The sequence below is a fragment of the Triturus cristatus genome, chromosome 9 (genome assembly GCF_964204655.1).
Source record: "Triturus cristatus chromosome 9, aTriCri1.1, whole genome shotgun sequence".
NCBI lineage: Eukaryota > Metazoa > Chordata > Amphibia > Caudata > Salamandridae > Triturus > Triturus cristatus.
This window is the reverse complement of record NC_140592.1, coordinates 790,169,986-790,193,483: the sequence shown is the minus strand read 5'-3', so window position 1 is coordinate 790,193,483 and position 23,498 is coordinate 790,169,986. Positions and strand designations below refer to the sequence as shown.

General features: G+C 42.9%; 1 protein-coding gene across 1 annotated transcript in view; it reads right to left on the bottom strand.

Annotated features, from left to right (window-relative positions):
* Positions 1 to 23,498, bottom strand: part of SLC38A6 (solute carrier family 38 member 6) — a 393,044-nt gene that overhangs the window by 22,236 nt on the left and 347,310 nt on the right. The window contains exons 11-13 of the mRNA XM_085626179.1: positions 14,735 to 14,814; positions 13,951 to 14,051; positions 4,049 to 4,173 (exon numbers count right to left, since the gene is read on the bottom strand). Coding sequence (XP_085482305.1) covers positions 4,049 to 4,173; positions 13,951 to 14,051; positions 14,735 to 14,814 — 306 coding nt within the window. The remainder of the gene's footprint in view (positions 1 to 4,048; positions 4,174 to 13,950; positions 14,052 to 14,734; positions 14,815 to 23,498) is intronic.

Below are 23,498 nucleotides of genomic sequence, written 5' to 3'. Positions count from 1 at the left end.
GAGAAATAAAGATGTCAGAGAGCACATTTTTTAAAGCAATAGGGCAGCCATTGGAACGCCGTTTATTCCTAATTGAAAATGAAAATGCTTGAATGATATCAGCAAATTAAAAGAGAACACTTCTAGCTTAAGAAAATACTTTTTACTTCCCTTTTGTTCTCTATTTTGGGGTGTAGGAATATCATGGAAATATTTATAACTACAGCAACCTGAACAATGTGCATTGGGGTGCAAAACTAAGAATCAGAAAGTATTCTAAGAATCCAAAATAATTTGGAGAAAATTCCAATTAAAAGTAAATCTGAGTGCTAGGAGACCTATGGTATATGATGTCCTTCAATTGCAATGGGTCAAAAGGATTCCATCTTATTAAACTAGGGTTGGATATCCTGAATCTAGGAAACAGTATGAGAACCAGAATATGAAAACTTAAATTTCAATATGCAATAACAAAAGGTTTCTCTGAGATGCAGCAGACCTTAGCTCATAGGAAAGTCCCAGATTCCCAGCAAATGTGAAAAATGCTTACAACAAACATTGTTCTTTGATATTGGAAATGTGCTTTTTCAATATTCTTGAATAGCCATGTATACACAAATTTGTACTATGGATATTATTTAAAAATCTCACTGATAGGCTTTATTTATCATTTTTATGCAGGATCTTTCTATCTTTTCTTTTTTTTTTAGTCTACATTCTTTTGGCGGCATGTTCACAGAGAACTTATGTTTCCCTTTTATTATCATAGTTTCATACTGACATTATACTTTTATCTTTGTAGAACATTTGCAAACTGTCAAAGAATATGCCATCTCTCTTTGAATGAAACCCATGAACTTACACTTTTGATGTTTAATAGTAGTGCAAGGCAGCCGTGCTCCATGCAGGTAACAGTGGTGGGGTGGTGGGGCCGTGTAAGGGGGGATTTTGAGGGACAATACAGAGGGAAAATTATTTAACTTTCCTTTGGCATCGTACCTCGAAATCCCCCCATACCCGCCCCACCACTGTTACCTACACGGATCGCAGCTGGTGCAAGGTCACCACACGATCACATTCTCAGAGGTTTGCAACTCGAAACATTAGAAACAACATCATTACCAACTGCGGAATCCATAAAGGGGAGGTAAAATAATAATGGGGACCAATATAAGCCTCTCTGGCACGGTACCTGGCTCGAGGAGGTTAGTGGGCTGAAGGGATTTCGGTCTTGGGACCTTATAGGGATCTCACAACTCGGGGATGTGTGGGCCAGCGGCCACATGCGATCCTTCCAGGACTTACAATCCAGGTATTCCCTACACCGTCACAATTTTACAAATACCTGCAGCTGCGTCACACTCTCCACTCGCACATATCTGATGGCACAGCAGTTCCAGAATACAACCCACCCGAGGCACAGATTATGATGGGAAATTTGGGGAGGGGGTATCTCCCGCATGTACCGTACACTAATCAACAACACCCCAACCACACTAGACCGGCTCAGAAGCCAATGGGAGGAATGGGTGGGTCCACTGGAGGAGGAGGACTGGATGGATGCACTAATGGCACCTAAGATGGTCATGGCTTCGGCAAGACTACGCCTGATTCAACTGTACTACTTGAATGGCTCCTACTTAACCCCTGCGCGCCTTCATAGGGCTGGCCTATACACAACTGCCTCCTGTACACGCTGCGGCCACGACCAGGCGGATTTCTTACATATGGTCTGGACATGTCCCCAACTAGCGCGATTCCGGGGGGGCATTGAAGAGGAACTCACAGACGTCTTGGGTTGGGAAGTTCCCCACGGCACACGCTCCTGGGGATCACAGATAGGCTAGATGGGTCCAGAAACGAGAAGCTGTTTTTTAACACGGCTATGGTTGTAGCAAAGCGAGACATAGCCGCTAACTGGAATTGTCCAGCTCCGCCTAGCCTCACGAAATGGCGGGAGGGGGTATATTGGTGTGCTACACAGGAAAAACCTATGTATGAAGCACGGGGATGTCGAAGAAATACCGCAGGGTGTGGGGCAAATGGTTGGGTCCTGTGGCTTAAATTTGAGTTGCCTGCCAAATGTCTGTATCATATAAGACTTCACGGGGTCATGGGAAACAACCGACTGGGAATTGTTGCTCCTGCTGTAATGATCTTTACTGATGCTTTTTGTTACCAAATCAAACATCAATAAAATTGTTTATAAAAAAAAACATAATAATGGGGAAAAATGCACCAGATTTTATTGTTATATCCATGGGTATTAGTAGCTCCTGGAATTACCCCACACTTTGGCAAAAGACATTATGAAAGCTGTCAGGAGTGACTAGCATAAGGTGGTAGATTGTAAATTAAATAAACTTTTCAACTCAGTTGTGCAATATCACAACAGCTATTAATAAAAAAAAGTAGCTTATTTGTGCTTACAGCATTAAACAAAAATTCTAAATTAATCAGAGGTTTGATTAAATAATGTTAAAAGAATTCAAGTGATCTGAAGAATTACCTGCAAAGTAGAAGGTTCTAATCCATCTTTATATATACATTATAAACTAATAAGGGTGCCAAAAAGTGATGTAAAGTTACTTAGGAGCTGATTACGATGGTGGGCGGACAAGGTCTGCCTGGCATCGTAGCGGTGTTTGGGACCGCCGCCAGACAAGCGGCGGTCCCACCACTGCGATTAGGATGCTTTTAACAATGCGGGAAGTGCTGCTGGCAGCAGCACCGTACGCAATTTTAAAAGTGCTTGCCCTGCATTTGCCTGAACTACATGGCAGGCACCACGCGGTGCCTGCCACTTGGTGCATGGAAATGCAGAGGGGTACCATGGGTACCCCCAGTGCAGCAACGCCCCCCCTGCTCCCCAAAACAAGGGGGCCCCGCAACGGGCCCCCAAACCCAATCCCCGCAAGCCTTTCGCCTTTCCTATACCCACATCCTAATTTGGTGGACAGTGCCTGTTAGGCACCGCCACCATTTTAGGGGCCCTGCACCATCCGCCAGGCAATCGGTGTGATTGCCTTTGGCGGTGAAGAGGCGGATGGACTTTACGTCTGCCGTGGTACCCACCGCCATCCTAATTGGGCGGTGGGTAATACGCTTGGTGATGGCGGAAGGACCGCCACCGCCGGTCCGGCGGTGGTGGTCCTTCCGCCATCATAATGACCCCCTTAGATATTTCCTACAAAACACACCAGAAAATTGTCACAAATGTTGCATTTTTCCTGTATGAAAGTTACAAGTAAAGAAAATGAGAGGCCTAATGTGGCGGGGGAGAGAAACTTTGAAAATAACTATTCAACAGTACCATTTGGGATACCTCTGTGCTGTTCCCAATAAAAAGTCAACCTTTTTTATGTGCTAACTAAATTTATGGCATCATTATATCAAACTCAGAAATTAGGACCCAAATGAATGCGATGATAAAATCGTCAGAGTATTGAAAATAAAGATGACAAACAGGTGCTTTAGAAGCAGAACACTATAATTCCACACACCATGGCAGAGCAGTAACAAAAGACAAACAACAATAATAATAACAATGGACAAATGATGACAAATTAAATTTGGCATCTGTTCTATGGGTCAATTGAGGTTAGGCTGAAATCGGGAAATGAAAGGAATTAAAATTAAAGTTAAGCACCCCTTTCAGTTCAATAACATTTTATTGACAATATCGAAAAATATACTGTAGAATTTATAAACCAAACAAAGATTCAAATTTAGCTAAAAAAATTGTGGGAAGAGATCCAACATTTCCTGTATTTAAAAAATATAGTAGTCTAGGACTAATGAGTACCAAATTCCCCCTTTCCTTCTGATCTCAAACAAAACTACAGAAGGACATTGACAGTGTAAACAGTCTGCAAAGGACGTAGAGGAAGCAATCAATCTTAAAAAGCAGGTAAACCTTTAGCATTTTGCCTATTCTATCTACTTTCTCCTAGGTCCTTGAATAATAGAGTAATTTGCTTACAACCAAAACATATGTACAGGGCAAAACATATTTTTTATCATTTGGCAAAAATTGCTATGTAAATAACAAGTGCTGTTTACTACTTACAGGGAAGTGTATTAGTGGAACCGTCAAAAGAACAGCTAATAATATGACCAATCTCACAGTAATGAGGAGAGCATCATGTGGCAGATATGTGCTGTATCCTTCCAGTAGTTCTGACTTCACCTTATCTAAAACAAACAAAACATATAATGAGATGAATACTGAGATGTTTCTAAACCAGATTTGGTTTACCATGACAGTACGTACAGGCCTGGGTTAAAAATTAACAGGAATAAGAAATTAACATATACATCGCTTTTAAAGGGCTATTTAGTATGTGAGAGTATATATTTCACAAAATGAAGTCTGACAATTGACACCAAAATCATCCTTCCAATTTTGAATGGGGACAGACTGACAACATAGACCACATTGACCTTACTGCTAAACCCCAGAAATGAGATAGCTGGGGAATGGTGATCAAAATGTCTGATTGCCAGTCCTTCTGCTGCAAATTCGCAAATTATTTAGAAGAAAGGCGAATTAAAATAATGGCTGTTAGGGTGATTGAATTCACTATTAAATGATATATTCATAACTAAATAGAAACAGTTGGATAGATTTGTCAGCCACAAATAGAATTTTTTAGAAACGGCAATCAAACGGGACAAATAGTGAGACATTAATGTAGAAATGTATTAGAACAGTAAAGAAATACTTCTAATATGTTTCTAAAATATCAAGGCTGTTCACTTAAAGATGTTCGGAACTATTAATAAAGGTAACTTACACTTATAAGCAATTTACATGTGTAATTTACTCCTACGCTTTTGTATAACTTTACTACGTTAGGCTATTCATAAAATACGGGTGTAGAGTTATTTAAAGGGTATACCTATATGTCTCTACCGCTTGAGTTTAGGGGAATAATCATAATTTACAGCTGTATAGTTACAACATGTAACTTACAACCATATTTTATGTCTGGTGGTACCTCTGCATTCGGGGTGGAGACTCTGCATGGCTGTGAATAGGAGACCTCCACATGTCAGTGAATGAAAGATCTCTGCTTAGCTGTGAATAGGAAATTTATATACACCCAAAAGTAATCGGAAGCACCTAGAACCCCTCCTGCACCACCTCACCCTCCAAGACCACAACTCAAACCCCATCATCTCACCAACCAACACAAGCATAGTGTCAACCAACTCAACACCACCACTATGCATGAGGAGTAGTAGGATAAACCACTAAAATAATTGTGACATTTATCACAGTTTCTATTTGTCACTAACTTTCACTGTTGTTTTCTAGTAATGAGAAATATATATTTTTTTACCGCATACCTGTATCAAACTTTCAGCTGTGTTGAATATATGAAGCTATATTATCAATATAAGAAAGTATTGAATATTTTGTTTTCTTTGTTTACCTTGAAAGTGCAATGCATTTAAAAATGCATTATTGTATAGTAAGCATCTTCTAACTAACTAACCATTTCTTTTGGCTGACATATAATGCTTTATACACTTACATTTGTAAATGCAAGAAAGAGATTGCTGTTTTAGTTTAAAAACACTTTTAAATATATATTTTAGAATAAAATGTTACTAATAAAACTATGTACGAGTAATGAAAATCTGTCCTAAGGGAGAGGCCCAAATGAAAGAAAATTAAGTCTTTAATCAGATGGAAAATGTTGATTTGGAGGGGGTTGGCAAATAATAAAAACTTGCCAAGAATCATCTAGGGTACCAGACTAAAAACAAAGGGGTAAAAAAAAAAAAGTCCATACTTCAAAAAAAGCTGTTAAATCAAACGCCCACAGTTCCAAATTAAAAAAATGTCAGAAATTCAAATAAAGTCAGTCACCCAAGCCAGAGGTGTTCGATGTTTCCTGTTTCTGGCTTGGGGTGGAAAGTTTATCCTCATTCTTGCTTTCTTCTTCTTTTACCACAACAACACTGAAGTCCTCCTCCAATGCGCACGCCAAATGGCTGGCCGTGGCAGGACTAGACAACCCACGGGAAGTAGGACACAGTAGTAGCAGGTTAAACAGGGATCATAGATGAACTAGGAGACAGGACAACAGGAGGTGTGGTGCGGGGGTGAGGCAGACACGACATTAGACCTGCTACCAAGGAGGTCTTGAGTCCACATACTGGTCAAAGATGCTGAGTGACTCTCTCAGTGTATTTGAAACTCTGCAACGAAGTCCCAGATATCCTGAGAGATTGCTCCTTGAAGCTCTCAGATTTGGCTCAGGGCCTCTCAGAGAGCTGTCAAGGACACAATTGGGGGAAGGGAGTGGAACAGGCAAAAGGGATGTTGGCGAGCAGAAGTGTCCCTCGAAGATGTTTGTCACCGGCACTAGGAAGAGAAGACGATGCCTGGGCAGGGGGTGTAGCTTGAGGCCCCTTATGGAATGAGGGTCTCTGGAGTTACTGAGGGGATGAGTGCAGGATCAGATGGTCTGGGAGCGTGCTCTTGGGACACCACAGGTTGGTCTTGCTCAAGGCCAGGAGGAGATCCAATATCTTTCTTCTCCCTACTTGTGTTCGCATACTCTGATCCACCAGTTGGCTCTTCAGCCTCTGCCTGGAGTCTGCTGGCAAGTAATCTTGTTACTCTCCTTGCGGGTACACTACACCTGCTAGTTATGGTTTCCTCGTCCTCACTGAAGCTAGAAACTCTTAGCGGTTGATTAGGATGGCGGGCGGATCACCATCGCCGACCCAGCGATGCCGCCATGGAAAGGCTGGCGGGGATGTGCTTTAGGGGCCCGTTGCGGGCCCCCGGGGCAGTGGGGGGCTGCACTTGGGGGTAACTATGGTACCTCCCCACCATTTGCATGCACAAGGTGGCAGCCACCAGGCGGTGCCTGCCACGTTGTGCATGCAAATGCACACCATGACACTTTGGCATTACGGAATGCGACAGCCAGGGTGGCGGTCGCATCCTAATTAGTGGGGCGGGACTGCCGTACATAGGCCCCCCCAAGTGCCCACCTCCCAGCTGATATTTGTTGTTCCTGCCGAGATATTCTTTGACCATCCCAGTCCGCTGAAATGCAAGCTAAAAAAAACAGATACCATTTGAAATTCCTAGGTTCAATATTTAAAATCTACATATCCTTTGATAAAAGGAAATTGTTCTCCTATAATACAAGTGCTGACATTGTGGAGCCTTTGCCAAATGTCCCAGTATCATCTGCTTTCATTTTCACATTTTGGGAATTACAAATAGTTAAATAAGAAAAACTGTGAAATCAGCCATTGAAAGGGAAATAAAGGATTGTATTAAGAGCCGATTGCTGTGAACAATCCACTTTAGAAGTTGAAAATGTTGCTTTTCAACATGTCCCACACATTGATAATTTGAGAGGAAAGAGTTTTAAAACGTGCCAACAAAGAATACAAAGGAAACTGAAATGGTCTACAGGTTTTTAAACACATTCTCACACATGAATTACTGTGCGAAATTGCTATGTCAAAAGTCACAATTACAAGTTGGTTAGAAAGTGAGGTAAAGATGCACAATGTTTAGATAAAAATGGAAATAGTACTGAATTACAAATCTCTGTATGTAAAATGCATTTCCATTATTTCAAGAAACTGAAACAGATTTGTCAAACTAAACTTAACCAGAAAAAAACAAGCATTTAATTAAAGTTTAACTTTCAAACCTTTCATACCACAAAAATACAACTTGTTAAATAAAACACAGAAGGTTATGCCAAAGCTCGCAATAAACTCGAGAGGACACCACTCTCAAAATAACCATGTGCATATATGTGATTATTTCTAATATAAATATATACATATATATATATTATATTACCTACTGGTAGTCGTCAGTAGGTAGTTATATTTAGGACCTAGTTTCAATAGGAAAAGCGTTTTTTTATTTGCCAATATCTTTGGTGCCGTTTGACGAATCTTCGCGAAAGTTTCAAAACTAATGGCCCGCTCCGGTCAGCTCCTGTCTTGAAAGTTTTGGGGTGATTCGTCAAGCAGGAGGCAAGAAAAAAGGGGGGGGTCACAAAACGCGTTTTCCCCATGGTAATTTCCATAGGAACTTTTGTCGCAGCTACAGCCCGAACTGCTGAACGGAATTGCACTGAATTTAACAGAGAGGCAGCTCTTGGTCCAAAGTGCACCATTTGCTTTAAATGGTGTAAATCAGTTCAGTAGTTCCTTAGAAATTTTAAAATATCGATATCTGGTGACTGCTGAGGATTCGCGAACCCTCCCGATCACAAGCTTCATTTTGATTGGCTCCCAACACTCAAACCAGGAAGTGTTGGCAGCCATCTTGTGACTCGGTAAAACCGAGTCACATGAAAACAGTAAAACAAAGATAAATAACAAGAAATGGGGGCAGGGAAACACCCTGACCCCCTAGCCTGCTCCGTGGGTCCCACAGGAACACCCAGGGCCAAAAAAAGCATTTAAAAAAAATATTTTCATCCGAATTCACGGTGGGTGTGCAAATCTGTCTGATTTGTTTTTTAAAAAACAAACCGCGGCCTATCGCGCTTGTTTTAATAAACCCCCGGGTGGGCCAGGTCCCGGGGGCAATACGAAAATAAATGCAGGAGCTGCGCGGGCCCCACAGCCCTGGGGACCGCTACCTTCACGGGGCTTTCTATAATTCTGGGCGGGGGGACCTCGCGGGCCCCCCCAAGCCCCGGGGATCGCCACCTCCCCGGGAATTTCTTTAGTTCAGGGCAGGGGGGCTTCGCAGGCCCACCCAAGCCCCGGGGACCACCATCTCCAGCGGGCTTAAATTCAATTAAGGAAAGTGTGGGGGGGCTTCCACCCTCCCCACACTGCCCCGGGGACCACCACCTCCCCGGGGCTCACTTTAATTACGGGTGGGGCTCCGTTGCTGACCCCCGGCCCCAGTGACCACCACCTCTCTGGGGAATTAAGTCTGTTGGAGGGGGGCCAGCTCCAGCAATGTCCCGGGGTGCCCACCCCCTGGACTTTGCAGTTTGCAATGGCAGGGCGGGAGCACGGCTCACGCCCTGTCATTGCAAACTCTGCTTTGCTTCGTGGAAGCGAGAGCAGGTAATCTGCTTTTGCTTCCATGAAGCAAAGCAGAATTGCTTTTGGACAAAGGGAGCTGCATGTTAGCAGCTCCCCTTGTCCAAAAGCAAAGCCCACTCCCGCAGGAGTTGGAGTGCTGGCTGTGACCGTGGAGGCATTAAGGCTCCCCCACAGTCCCCAATGTAAGGCCAGGCCCCGGGGGATGGGGTCCCCGGGGCCATAATTGGCCTCAGGAGGGGGGCCACAAAAAAATAAAAATGAAAGCTGGCCAGGCCGCAGGGGATGGGGTCCCCGGGGCCATGATTGGCCTCAGGAGGGGGCCATGATGGCCCCCCTCCAAACAAAAAAAAGGAAAGGCTGGCCAGGCCCTGAAGGGTGTGGTCCCCGGTGCCCAAAAGGGTCAGGGGAAGGGGGGCCATATGTCCCCCCCATCCTAAAATAAAAACAATAACTGAAGCTCCGCCCCCTTTCACTACTACTCTGCAGACGTGTCTCCTGGCGCGTTCTATGTTGGGGGATGAAGTTCCCTACCCTACTGATGGTCCTTAGGGGCCAACTAGCCCATCTCTTACCTCCAGTAAGCCCCACACAGTGGGCTTGCTGAGAGGTGGTCCGAGGCCACGCTCCTTTTTACACCACTCTGCAAACACGCCTCTTGGCACACTGCTGGTGGGGCAATAAGGTCCTCTTGTGTCCTGAGGGCCTCAGGACACAAGTAGACTACATCCCCCGAGTATCAGTGCGCCAGGAGGCACATTTGCAGAGTGGTGTAAAAAGGGTGTGTGGCCTCATACCACTCTCAGCAATTAAGCTATGTGGGGCTTACTGGAGGTACCTGGTGGGCTAGTTGGCCCCCAGGAACTCTCAGGAGGCAAGGGGACTTCATCCCACAACCAAGAGCGCACCAGGAGGCAAGTTTGCAGAGTGGTGGAAATAGGGGGCGTGGCCTTGTCCACCTGTCAGCAATCCCACTATCTGGGGCATACTGGAGGTATCAGGTAGGCTAATTGTCCCCTAAGGACCCCCAGCAGCAAAGTGGACTTTAATCCCCATCCAAGAGCGCACCAGGGAGTGCGTTTGCAGAGTGTTGGGGAAAGGGGGCGTGGCCTGCTATGAGAACTTAGAAATCCTGCTGTGTGGAACTTACTGGAGGTAATTGGAGGAGTAGTTGGCCCCCAATGTTGCCATTGGGGGCCAACTACCCCCTCCACTAAGTTCCACACAGTGGGATTGCTAAGAGGTCTTCGAAGGCCACGCTCACCTTTCTCCACCACTTTCTTTCTGCAACGCTGTTGCTTTTGTTTGCAGTTCTCTTGCTTCTTTCTGCACCCCTATTGCCTCTTTGTGCACCCTTCTTCCCTCTTTGTGCAACTCTCTTGCCTCTTTCTACATCTCTCTTCCCTCTTTGTGCACCTCTGTTCCTTCTTTCTGCACTCGTCTTCCCTCTTTCTGCACCTTTCTTCCTCTTTCTGCACCTCTCTTCCCTCTCCCAGTACTTCTCTTGCTTCTTTCTGTGCCTTTCGTCCCCTTTCTGTATATTTTCTACCTATGTAGGCATAGTTATAAATTAGCATTTAAAAAAACCTTAGAAATTCACTGAAAAAACCATAGGTTTCAGGAATATTATAGTTAGAAATTAGCATTTAAAAAACCTTAGAAATTCACTGTAAAAACGATAGGTTTCAGGGACATTATAGTTAGAAATTAGCATTTAAAAACCCTTAGAAATTCACCGTAAAAACCATAGGTTTCAGGGACATTATAGTTAGAAATTTTCATTTAAAAAACCTTTGAAATTCACTACAAAAACATAGGTTGCAGGGACGTTATAGATAGAAATTAGCATTTTAAAAACCTTAGAAATTCACAGAAAAAAACACAGGTTTCAGGGACGTTATAGTTAGTTGGACATTTCACTCATACAAAATTAGAGAAATTCAGCCTTATAGTTAGTTGAGCTAACTATAACGCGCGCCCCCGCAATGCACTGCTGATGACATCACATATTACAAGACTCATGACATGGTCAGTGACATCACTAATGACATCACTGCCATCACACCCATGGGTCAGCAGGCCAGGGCTTTCTCAAGGTAGAAAATCCTCTGTTAGTAGGTTGTATTACAATTAGTTGAAAAACGGATGTGCTAGCAAAAAGCGTCTTCTGCGCGTCCTGGAATCTCTTCGGACCACATACATACAACGTTCAGTACAAAATTTGGGGATATATTCGCCGGATAAATCTATATGATCAAAAAAGAGCACAAACCAATCACACACATGATTACTTACCCTGGAACAGGTGGCCTCTGGGTGAAACCACTGTTTTGGTATGTTCCACACCCCAAATTGGGTCCTGACAAATTGTGTGTGAACCCTGGTAACATCCAGCAGTTAAAAAGATAACTGATTTGCATATGGCTTTGTCCAAACTGGGGTGACGTTGTGAGCAAAAGAACGATGGATTAAACCCGAGTCTTTGTGACTAGGGGTGGATATTTGCATAGTTCAGCATTTTGTCCATCATTTGTTACTTTTGCTCAAACTCTTTTAGCTGAGGGTGGAATATCGGCCAGATAACTTTCAGAACCCTCTGGTATATTGGTGTAATATGGGGGTGATGCAAATGTGGCTGGAAAGACTAGTCCTTAATATGCTGGGCCTTAATTCTGGCCCATCAATAAAGGTCCTCCCAGTGCTTATGGCATAACTTGCTTATCAGATGCAGACAAACACTGTACTGCAGTGTTTGGCGATGTCCTTCCAGATTGGGCACGTGCTCCATTGCTCAGCTGGCTCTCATAACCCCCATAAACTTGAGGGTACTTGTCAACCACACCCTGGATGATGATCTCTTATTCAGTGTCATTGAAGGGGTGTGGGGTTCTAATTAGGTGACTCACCCATGCTGGGTAAGAGAATAAGGCAGAGAGCAGGATGCTACTTTGGCAAAGTAAGGATGGCGCAGAAGGATTTCAAAATGGTCGACTTCCTCTTCCTGTATGCCATTTCCTGTTTGCTGTGGTAGGTGGAGGTATCTGTCCTGAGTGCAGAGTCTCTACTCCAAGTGCAGGGCATAGAGCTCCACATGCGGGAGGACACCATCCACACTCTAAGCAGAGACTATGCAGGTGGAAGGGAATTCTCTACTTGGAGAGGAAATACCACCACATGCTTGAGGAACACCCCTATATGTAGCAAAGTGACCGAGTAAATTAAACAAAAATTATATTTCTGAAGTTTAAAATAAAAAATAAATTCCCACCTAATGTAAAAATTTGTTTTTTCATTAAGCATTACTAATTATTAAAAGTGATGTATAGAATTAAGGTAAAGTAATTTAAATATATTTTATTAAAATGTAACATATTATTTTTGAAAGGCAAAAAGGTAGCTAAAATATTTTGAAATTAAATAAATGTATTTAGTTTTTAGTTATTTGTTTAACCTTAAATAGTATTTTTAACATATTAATTTAATGTAAACTATTTCCTAAGGAGTTTGATTCCTATGTGGTTTTATTTTGGGTCTCTACCATCATCGTTTCCTATAGGAATGTGTCGCAGTGCCTGCGATTGGCTATGTGTGGTGCTGGACTTACTCCAACTCTGAGCTGCATTAATTAACTGCTGTTCTGGGTCCCGTTTGGGCTTTTGTAACTTAAGAAGTACAGTTTGTGAGGAGCAATGACCTTTCTCTTTTGTGCGTGGCTATACATCACTCCCAAAATTCCACCCTAGCCATCCTTCAATCCGTATGTAATCCGCCACGCCACTATTCCCCATTTTCCAGCAATTCTCCCGGTCCCTCCTACATTTAGTACTTTTTATTTTGAGTACTGAGGGGTTTTTTTTTTAGAGAGTTATGTGTTAAGTTATAACATCACTGAAATATTCTACAGTGACACAAAAAAGCCTACGTATGTAACAGTACACCATTCAGATTGCCAATATTGACACTTAATTGCCTTGCATAAATCTGTCTTCAATACTGGGACTACTCTTTCTTTCTCATTATTCAGAAGATTAACAAATGACTCAATATATTGACCTAAAGTTATTATTTCACCACTAAGGTACGTCTCTATGTTAAATCTAGTCCAGCTTGATAGTGATTAAAACGCCTTCACCATCTGGTAACCTTTAGGTAGTCAATGCATATTACTTAGTGACCAGAGGTTGACCTCACAAATATTCATTATCCAATTGGAATCATCATAAGAAAGGAAACTGTATACAGTATTACTGTACCACACTTATTCACTCTCCTTTTCCCAGGGCTATTAACTGCGCAAGCTCCTCTGACAATCAAGGTCGAATTTCAATATTAAGCCATTACTGTCCGACAAAGGACCAGAATGGGATTAAATGCGTTATCACTTTACGACTCATTGCGGTGTACAATTTTACAAATCTGTGGTTTTCTACTTTTTCATATTTGGTCCTCAACTCAACAGTTGTTACTCTAAATAACTCCAGCAATGCAAAAGCTGTTAGAAATTAACCACTTAATTGGAAATGCTATACACTTGAAAATGTTTTATTTATTTCCGCTTGATTTGAATTTCTTTTTATCATGAACGCAAAACTTATGTTATTGCCTTTTGTAAACTAGTCGGGAGACCTTTCCCTCTCAACCGTAGCAAAGAAACAAAATTAATGCAATACAAACGAAACAATTTCCATACCAATTAATTGAGTGAGAAAAAATTACTTTAAAAAAAAAAAAATACCTCTAAATCAGCACTAGAAAAAAAGGGTTTATTACTCTTTACTGTACAAGAAACAGAATGGATATAGATTCGACATTTTCAACAGTGAACAAAGAATTTAAAAGATGCTTTCAAGAACTTGACACAAGATATGCAACGTTATTTGTATACCGTTATATAACACAAAATAGTGAAATACGAACCATAAAAAGTGAGGTATCCAAACAATGAAGAGATAAAATAGATCAGAAAACTCAGCCCGATACTCAGGTTGGCCACGTTCTGCATCCTTCTCTTCGATGGCCTGTGATACAAAATAAGAATGTTACACAGTCTTTCTTAATTAAGCTGTAGGCAGTGATGCTCAATGTCTCCAAAGTATAGCAGTCTCTGAATATCAGACTAAAGTGTGTAGTCTTCTCAGTTTTCCTAGGCATTTTCTGCAAAAAAGTAAACTGAATTTGTCTGAGTTGCTTCATCTTTTCATACAGTAACCACATCAGAGTGGCTTGTTTTCTCGAACACTGACCAATTTGAAAACTTCAAAAGACATTGTTGATTCAAGGTCATTACAGCCAGGTCTACTGACAATAAAAAGAGGATACATATGAGTTTTAAGTAACTGTTCTAAGGTTTATGTATGGATAAACCTTAATGTGGTCCCAAATGAATCATAGATAAATACAGAACTTAATAGAGTATGAATCATGTTTCCAAATCTCTACAAAGGCACAACTGATAACTGTTTAGAATTTCTCGTGTTAGATGCAGTTATAATGAACTAGCATTATACCAAACTGATTCAAGGAGAATGGTGGTCTTTTGTTCCAGAGTCTGAAGAAGACATTTTTAGCAAATCCAAAAGTGAGACACACTAGCGTAAATTGAAAGATCACAGCACTGTGGCTAGCACTGTGGTTCTGAGGCCAACAAGTTGATAGGACTTTTGTTTACATGCTTAACTTAATTCTCTGGCGTTCACTTTACCGTTTAAGTTCACAGTAGATGGGTAACACTGATGTGTGGCACAGGAACGAGAAGGCCATTGTCGGTATAGCAAATGCACCCTAAAATAAAAGTACATATCAATATTAATAATCTTGACCTTTCATAAAGGAGACCTGTTTAGCTGTATGTTGAGTGTAAGTAATATTTATTTACTGAGTGACTAGCAAGCAGACGTTTGTCAATGATGCATGTCTTTGAGAACTTATACATATTATTGGCGGGTTCCAATAACTCCCAGGCAGCAGAATAGCTAACAGAGATAGGCGGCGGAGATGATTGGTGATGAATGGGAACACACAACCCTAGTTTACTGAATGGAAGATTACATACATTTTAAATATAAAATAATATAATTGGCTAGGGTCTGGAACGCATAGTTGAAGGTGGGAGGCAGTTGGCAAGAGAGTTGCAATGGAACAGTGATATCAAGGCACCCACCTTCGATGAGGCACAAACTGAGGCTTGAAAAGGTGATTGTGGTTAGCAGAGTACAACTCATGTTTTGAGACATAGAGGGGATTCATGGAGATGAGGTGTCATGAAATGCCCTAATGGTAAGGATGAACTCTTTAAAAAGTACCTAGGGCTTAAATCCGTGGTACTCATACTACGGCCTGTGGGCCGCCAGCGGCCCGTGAGGCCTTCATTGGCGGCCTATGGACCTTGCCTTGCAGTTGCCACGGCTGGCAGTAAACACAGAAGATGACCGCAGGAGCATACGTAGTGAATATGTATTAAATAGGTATTCACTACTATGCTCCTGAGGCCATCTTCTGTGTTTACTGCCGGCCTCTGTGACATCAGGGCACCTTTGCACCTTCGGAAAGCTTCTCAAAAGGCCCTTTAAAAGTCAGCTGTAAGCGCTTCCACAGCTGACTTTTAAAAGGGCTTTTTGGGAAGCTTCCTGTTTGGAAAGAGACAGAGGCGACAGAGTGTGTAATATTACTGCTGGAATAAGTTGCATGTCACCACGCGACTTATGTTCTCTTTTCTATTCAGGCATTCCAGAGCATGGTCGTTCAGTTGTGGAGAATTCCATGCAACGCCATTCCTGGCGTTGGATTCTTCACAGCTGGATGGCTCCGGTCGTGGGTGCAAGTATCTCAGAATAAACTTGCTTTGAAACTTTACTACCATCTCCGTACCTCCTTAATAACTTGGCGACGAGCGGGAAACCCTCCACACCCACCGCCAAGAGCCGGCATCACCGATTTACAACGATCGACGAAAAGGTCCTACCATATCAACCGGGTGTGGGCAAAATCAACTTTCAACCTACAGGTTCCACATCCTGTACAACGTGTCTGCACCACCAGCTGGAATAAGGTCGTACATTTATTTACCTTATTTCCCTTTTGGTAACATTTTGGCAGTTTACTTCCAACGCCATACTTGTGCTTCCAGCGCGTCATTTGAATGCCTACGCACAAGATTCTGCTTGCTTTATTACGCTACAGAACGTGCTGACGCCCAAAGCACAACGTCCAAACAAGCCGACCTCCTTTAAAAAGTCACGCTCAACCGTAACCTTGGTTACAGCGTCAGGCGGCCATCTTTAAAAGCGACGAGAAGGAATTTACACATTCACAGCGATAGGCACGCTTTCTTTGATATTTAACCAAAGCGCTTGTGTTCATATTTACAGCGCGCTTTCATTACTTTGCCTATTGCGCTTCCATTTTCATCAACAGCGATAGGCACGCTTTATTACAACTTTGCTCATTATTTTCATTCTTTACAAGCCTTTGCCTGCTGTGTTCAGATTTTACAGCGATAGGCACACTTTAATTATTCTGTCTATTGCGCTTACATCTTTTTCCACAGCGATAGGCATGCTTTATTACAGCTTTGCTTATTATCTTCATATCTTCTCAGTGATAGGCACACTTCTTCGAATTTATTAAAGGACATTATTACCTTTCCAAGGGCATTTTACAAACCTACAATTCTACTGAGACATCTTGCTTGTCATTTTATTTTAACTTTCTTGCACACCGTCCACAAAGTTTCATCATTCCATCTTGTACATTACATTATCATGGCTTCGTCTCAGCAATTTCAAACACCTGCCCTGTTTTTACAAACTCCTGGCAAACCAGTTCTTAAATGGCAACAATGGTTAAAGGGGTTTGAAAACTACCTTGTAGCAATTGATGCTGTCAAATATTCTCCAGCACGTAAAGTTGCTATTCTATATGGCACAACAAGTTTTTGAGAACCTTCCGGTATTTCCTTCTCCTACTGGTTCAGGTGAAGGTTGGGACACATATCAAGAAGCTCTTGCTCGTTTAAACAAACAATATTCTGATGAGCCGAGTATTGTTTTAGAACGCCACAACTTCTTCAAACGTAAGCAGAACACAGACGAAAGTGTTGAAGACTACATTGCTCAACTTAGAATACTAGCATCTACGTGTGAATTTGGCGCAAGTACAGACGCTTCCATAAGAGATCAATTTATTTTTTCATGTTATTCAAAAAAAATTCAAGAACGCTTGTTGAGTTGCAAAAATCCCAGTTTGGCAGAAACTGTAGACATTTCCAAAGGCATTGAACGAGCAACAAAATCTTCGAAAATTTTACAGGAAAGTCTCTCACAACCTAGTGTTCATATGGTTGATGGAGGATCTTCTTCTGCTTGTTCAGTAAATTTGATCAATAAGCCTTCTAGACAATTTTTCAAGAAAACAACCATCTGCTACAGATGTGGATCAAAAAGTCATATTGAAAATTCCCCTAATTGCCCTGCCTCTGGTAAAAGATGTTCTTCTTGCAAAAAAATTGGACATCTTCAAACTGTATGCAGAGGTGGCAAAAGGTTTACCAGGGTTAACAAAATCGAATTTAACGAGAACTTGGAGTCGTGCTCTACCAAGCTCCATGACGTAATGTTATCCATCGAATATGATTCTGTGGATCTTTGTAAAGTCAATGGTCCTTGGTATGAACTTTTGATTGGAACCATACCTTTACAAGTGAAAGCCGACTCGGGTTCTCCAATCACCATTTTGTCAAATTTAACATTTTATGCAAATTGGGATGGCAAAGTGACTCTTATCAAATCTGATGTCAACCCTAAGGCTTATGGTGAAAAGGACATAGACATGCTAGGGTACTTTCATTCCAGGATTGAATGCCTTGGCAGACACACCTTCACCAAAGTTTACGTCGCCTTAAAGGGTAGAGACATTTTTGGTTGGTTGGATCTAGCCAAAATAGGTTACCTCCTCAAACCTGGTTCAAATCAACCTGTTACACTAGGTGATATTCCACATGACTACTATGATTATCACAAATGTGAAAATGTCAATGTTTCTGATTTGTCTGTATCAAATTACAATGTTAATCACTTACTTAATTTCCCAAGGTTTTCCAGAACAAGGTTAGCACTGTGCTGGGTTTGAAGCATGATATCGGCCTAAAATCAAATGCTCAACCTGTGGTCCACAAGGTTCGCTCTCTTCCTCTGAGTGCAAGAGATGAATTAAAGTTTTAAAAAACGTATGTGATGAAGCAATCATCACACCTTGCAACTCCTCCGAGTGGGTTTCTCCAATAGTTTTGGTGTGCAAAATGTCAGGTGAGGTTATATTATGTGCCGACTTGCACTCTTTAAATAACAACATCATTGTGGATTGCCATCCATTACCCAAAATACACGATCTGTTAGCTAATTTGGGTGGGGCCAAAATGTTCTCCCTATTAGATCTCAAGTCTGCATATCACCAGATCGTACTGTCTCCTAAGTCTCAAGAGTTAACTACTTTTGTGACGCCATTCGTGGCTAACAAATATCTGAGACTTCCCTTCGGCTTAGCCTCTGCGGCTAGTGTCTTCCAGAAGTTAATGGACACCCTGTTAAAGGATATTCCAGGTGTACAAGCCTATCAGGACGATATACTGATATTTGCTGGCGACATTTCTGAGCATGATAAAATTCTGCTAAAGGTGTTAGGAGTCCTGCAGATGGCTGGAATGACTCTTAGACATGATAAATGCAAATTTGCAGTTAAAGAATTGTACTACTTAGGTCATACCCTTTCACCTAATGGCATAAAACCAAAGTTTTCCCTCATAAACGCCATTAGAGATGCTACACCTCCCAATGATAGAGATTGCTTGCGCTCATTTCTTGGATTAGCGGAGTACTACGCCAGATTTGTGCAAGGCTATGCTCAAATTGTTGAACCACTGAGAGCTCTTCTAAGAAAGGGAGCAAAGTTCGTCTGGTCAGACAACTTACAAAAAGTGTTTGAGCAAGTTAAAAAACGAATTGAAGACTCCCCAGCCTTGCACCCTTTCTTGGATAGTATTAGGTGCTTTATTACTGTTGATGCAAGCCTTACTGGTTTATGAGCTGTCCTGGGACAATGGGTGGTAGGAAAAGAACACACTGTTGCTTTTGCATCCAGAAATCTTCACTTGTCTGAGACTACGTAGAGCACCATCGAGAGAGAGGCCTTAGCCTGCGTTTGGGCCATTCAGAAATTTAAGTCGTACATTTGGGGTCGTGAATTTGAGATTCACTCGGATCACAAACCGTTTATGCACATGTTGTCAAATAGTACTTCGAACAAAGCCTATGCCAGAATTGTTCGATTACTTTCGAAACTTCATGAATTCCACTTCATCATTAAACACATTACTGGGGGAATTTTTTTTAGGGCTGACTGTCTGTCAAGGATGTCTTTACGTGAAACTCTTGAGATTGATGATTATGTTGAATGCGTAGTTGCAGTTATTGATGCCATTGCCGAATGTCCACATATTTCTGAAGGTGAGTGGAATGCAGCATATGACAAGGATGACACACTCACCAAGGTCAAATCTTTTATTTCAAAGAAATGGCCTGAGTGTAGAGTGTTATTCCCAGCTTTGAGATCATTTGCAAATTTCTCCGAAGAACTTTCTATAGTCAATGAGATGGTCATGCGCCATGACCAGGGGCGGCTGGTGACATTTTAAAGTGGTGGGGCGTAAGATGATTGGTATACTTCACCGTTGCGAGCGAGCATAGCGAGCGAGCCCGAACCCCTATAAGGAGGGTTCGGGGGGGTTCTTCCCCTGAGAAAATTTTGAAAAAAGAGAAGAGAAATGGTGCATTTTCAAGCAAATTTGAGAAAGCAGGAAGGTTAATAAAGCAATTGTGAAAGTGCAGTTATAACATTAATAAAGAGATGTCATATAACATAGGTAGCTGCTTATTCAGTGTACAACCACAGAGCTTCATAACAGACTACGAGATACAATGCATTTCTGAGTACCTCACTCTCAGATGTTTTTTATTTAAGAAATAAACTGGTTGCAAAGTAGCAGCATTCAAAATTGTTTACTTTTTGTAAATGAAATCAGCACGTCTCTCTCTAAGAGCAGCAAACTTTTCAATAACTTTTGTGTTAAAGTCCGGGATTTTCTGAACTAGCTTGCTCTCTACAGAGAGCATTGCCAAAGCATTGAGTCTTTCCTCAAGCATGGTGTTTCTCAGGAATGTCTTAATCCTCTTTAAGGCTGAAAAACATCGTTCTGCCTCGACTGTTGTCATAGGAGTGGTTATGACAATTTTAAGTAAAGCCACTGTCTCTCCAAGTGACTTTTCCATATTAAGTTTATGAATTAAAGCCAGCAAAGACAAGGCACTGAAAGGTGATAAAAAAACACGTGAATTTGCGTTTCAAATGTCCGATCCTGCTGCAGCACACTTACAAAGCCCACACATGACAGTAACCCGATTCAAGGCCCCATTCTCCCGGTTTTTTTTTTTTACAATCTCCCACTTTGCTCTTCTGAAATGTTGGCATGTACGTTTCAATCAAATGTCCGATCCTGCAGCAGGTTTTATGACAAACAGCAGAGTAAAAATCTTACAGTCAGCAGAAAAGGACAAAAAAGTTTCATAAACTCAGCAAAGCACAATACAGAATAAAACTCCACCACATCCAACACCACAGCCGAGCCACCCCCATCCATTGAGCACTGAAGCCTGGGCTGCTGATACTTACTTGGGCGCTTCACACTGGGCCTTGGCTAAAGTTATTTCTAGATTGGACCACAGAAATGATGCGACTCTGTCGCTTTTAACAGACTTGACACACTCTCAAACACTTAATGCATCATTTTCTGCAGTTCTAAAGGCTCACGTTAATTTTATTTTTTGCATATTTATATAGCGCGAACTCGACCCGAAGGTATTGGAGCGCTTTACATAATTAGCACCTATTTACATTGCACATTCAGGCATGGGGAGATTAAGTGATTTGCCCAGAATCACAGGACGCGACCCTGAGGTTTCCAGCACCAAAGTCGGCAGTCTAGTTGACGGACCACATCCTCTCCCAACTGAAGAAAGTGCCACCTTTTAAGTCCTGCACAGGAAAACATAACACCCTAGGATCGTGGTGGTAATACAGTGAGTGCTTCTGTGTCCAGTTGGGGTGGTATGTAGATGCATAGGATATTATCATGTTTCCCTTCTACCGATCCCTCAATTCCCACATAGTCACCATGTGACTCCTGGAAGGTTCACATCCCCACGAGCCGGAAATGTTTGTGAAGGGGTATGTACAACCCCTAGATCCCCTAGTGAAACCAGTGTGAAAGACCTGGTCATAGCCAAATCTATGTAGGAAGTGGCAGTTGGAGACTAGTAGGTGGGTGCCCTACATTAGCAGTACTTCTGGTGTGAATCATTTGGCAAAGCTAGGGACTGCCATGAGTTTGATGTGGTCAAAGAGGCCGTTAATATTTCAAGACATGACTTGAAAGTCAGCCAGGGCTGGTGGTCCTACGCGAGGCAATATTTGAAAATCAAGAGACTCTCAATCACAGTTGTTGTAACTGACTTTTGGGGAGCGTGGGGTGAACCACGCGTGAGCAGCAGGAGTGTAGAGGTCTGGTGAGACGGGGGCTCGTGGAGGTGGGCTCGCGCAGCCCAGAACACAAGGGATGATGGCGAAGAACATTTACAAAGTGTGACAATATTTCTTGGTAATAGTATTCTGTATTTGAGGGTGTCAGTAGGTACTGCATATCCCAGGTGGCGGCAGATTCCAGCGCACTCTGAATACATCCCCTAGGACTCCCTCCCTCTGTGGCAGTCCTGCAGTCAGTCACCCACTCCTGACCGCAGCCTTCCCCGCCCCAAGCACACGCTCTGACCTTATCCCACGTCTACCGCGCTGCCCCCCCCCCCTTTCCCGTAGAAGAGGCACGGCTCGCTTGTCGCCCCAGGATCGTCACATCCAGGCATGCGGCCGGCTCTCATCCGGTTTCACAGCTGCTAAAAGCCTCAATTAACCGCGCATTAATTATTCAGTACGTGGAAGGCGCGAGCCGCTGGCTGAGGTCTGGTTACAGTTTACACCTCTGCTTCTGGGGGAACAGTAGAGACACTAGTACTACTAGTACTAGTCTGATCCGGAGAGGATGCAGACAGTGTAGGCACTCCTCAGACTCCTTGGACACCGATCACAGCCTCCCCCAAAAGACAGGGTCCCTGTGCAGCGCCCCTGGGGCCTTACATTGACCAGAAAAGTCCCATTGGTAGCTGAAGTAAAGTAAAACACCATCGCATTACAAATGCTGGGGAAACCACATTGAAAACGACAGTACTCACCAAGTCAGGGCCCAGGGGGACAACAGTAGAGACTCAGCACTGCAGTGTAGTACTACACAACAGAAAAAATTGTCACCACCACGACGAGTCGGTCGGTCGGAGTCAACCCACGAGGTGTGTACGCAGAGGCAGTGGCACCACCGTGTGCGTGATGACGTGACAGATTGCATAGAGTGCGCAGCGCACCTCATGGCCAATCACTGTCACTGTGTTCAGACTAAGCCACAGTGATTGGCCATAGTTGCGCGGCACCCAATGCAGTTACTCCTAGGCTGCCGAGACAGTCTCAGGCTCTCTCAGCCAATCCAGAGACGCTGCATTAGCAGTGCCTGCCCTGGACTGGCGAAAGAGCACGGATAGGGCTCGCCCGGAGGGGCTGCTGCAGAGACAACCCTCAGCCTCTCAGCCCCCTCCTCTCACTTAGTAGTAGACATGGCTACAGTGCGGCGAATGCGCATGCTCGTGCTTGTCGTGAGACAAACTCGAGCATGCGCAGATAAATTGCGAGCCGTCCGCTGCCGCTGTCAATCAACTCACTGTGTCACTGTCAGTGCTCGCCTCGCCCCCCGGCCCCACCCCCTTCATTGTCCGACGCTCGCATTCATTGCCTTGCAATAATAATATATTATTGCATTGCTGGTCTCAGTCTGCGACTCTGCGTGCGTGCGTGCGTTCGCGGTAAGTGGGGCTCTGCCCCTGCGCCCCAATGGATGCACCGCCACTGGCCATGACTTATTTGTTCCACCTGAATCTTTACGTGATCTCATTAGGATAGCACATCAAGGACATTTAGGAGTTACCAAAACATGTCAAAGGATCAAAAAGTTTTACTGGTGGCCTTCTATGGATGCCCTAATCAGAAAAATTATTGATATTTGCACAGAATGCCTCCTATCTGACAAGCATTGGAAGACTCTCGCCACCCCTTTGCATCCTGTACCACTTCCAGAGGGTCCCTCTGGATAAAGTGGGATTATATTTTTCAGGTCCCTACGACGTTTTATCTAGTGAAAACAAATATCTAATTTTATTAGTTGATTACCACACTAAGTGGCTGTACTATTGTTTCTGCAATGGAGCTACAACTGATAATGCTATCAATTTTCTGCAAACTGTATTTGATGTGGAAGG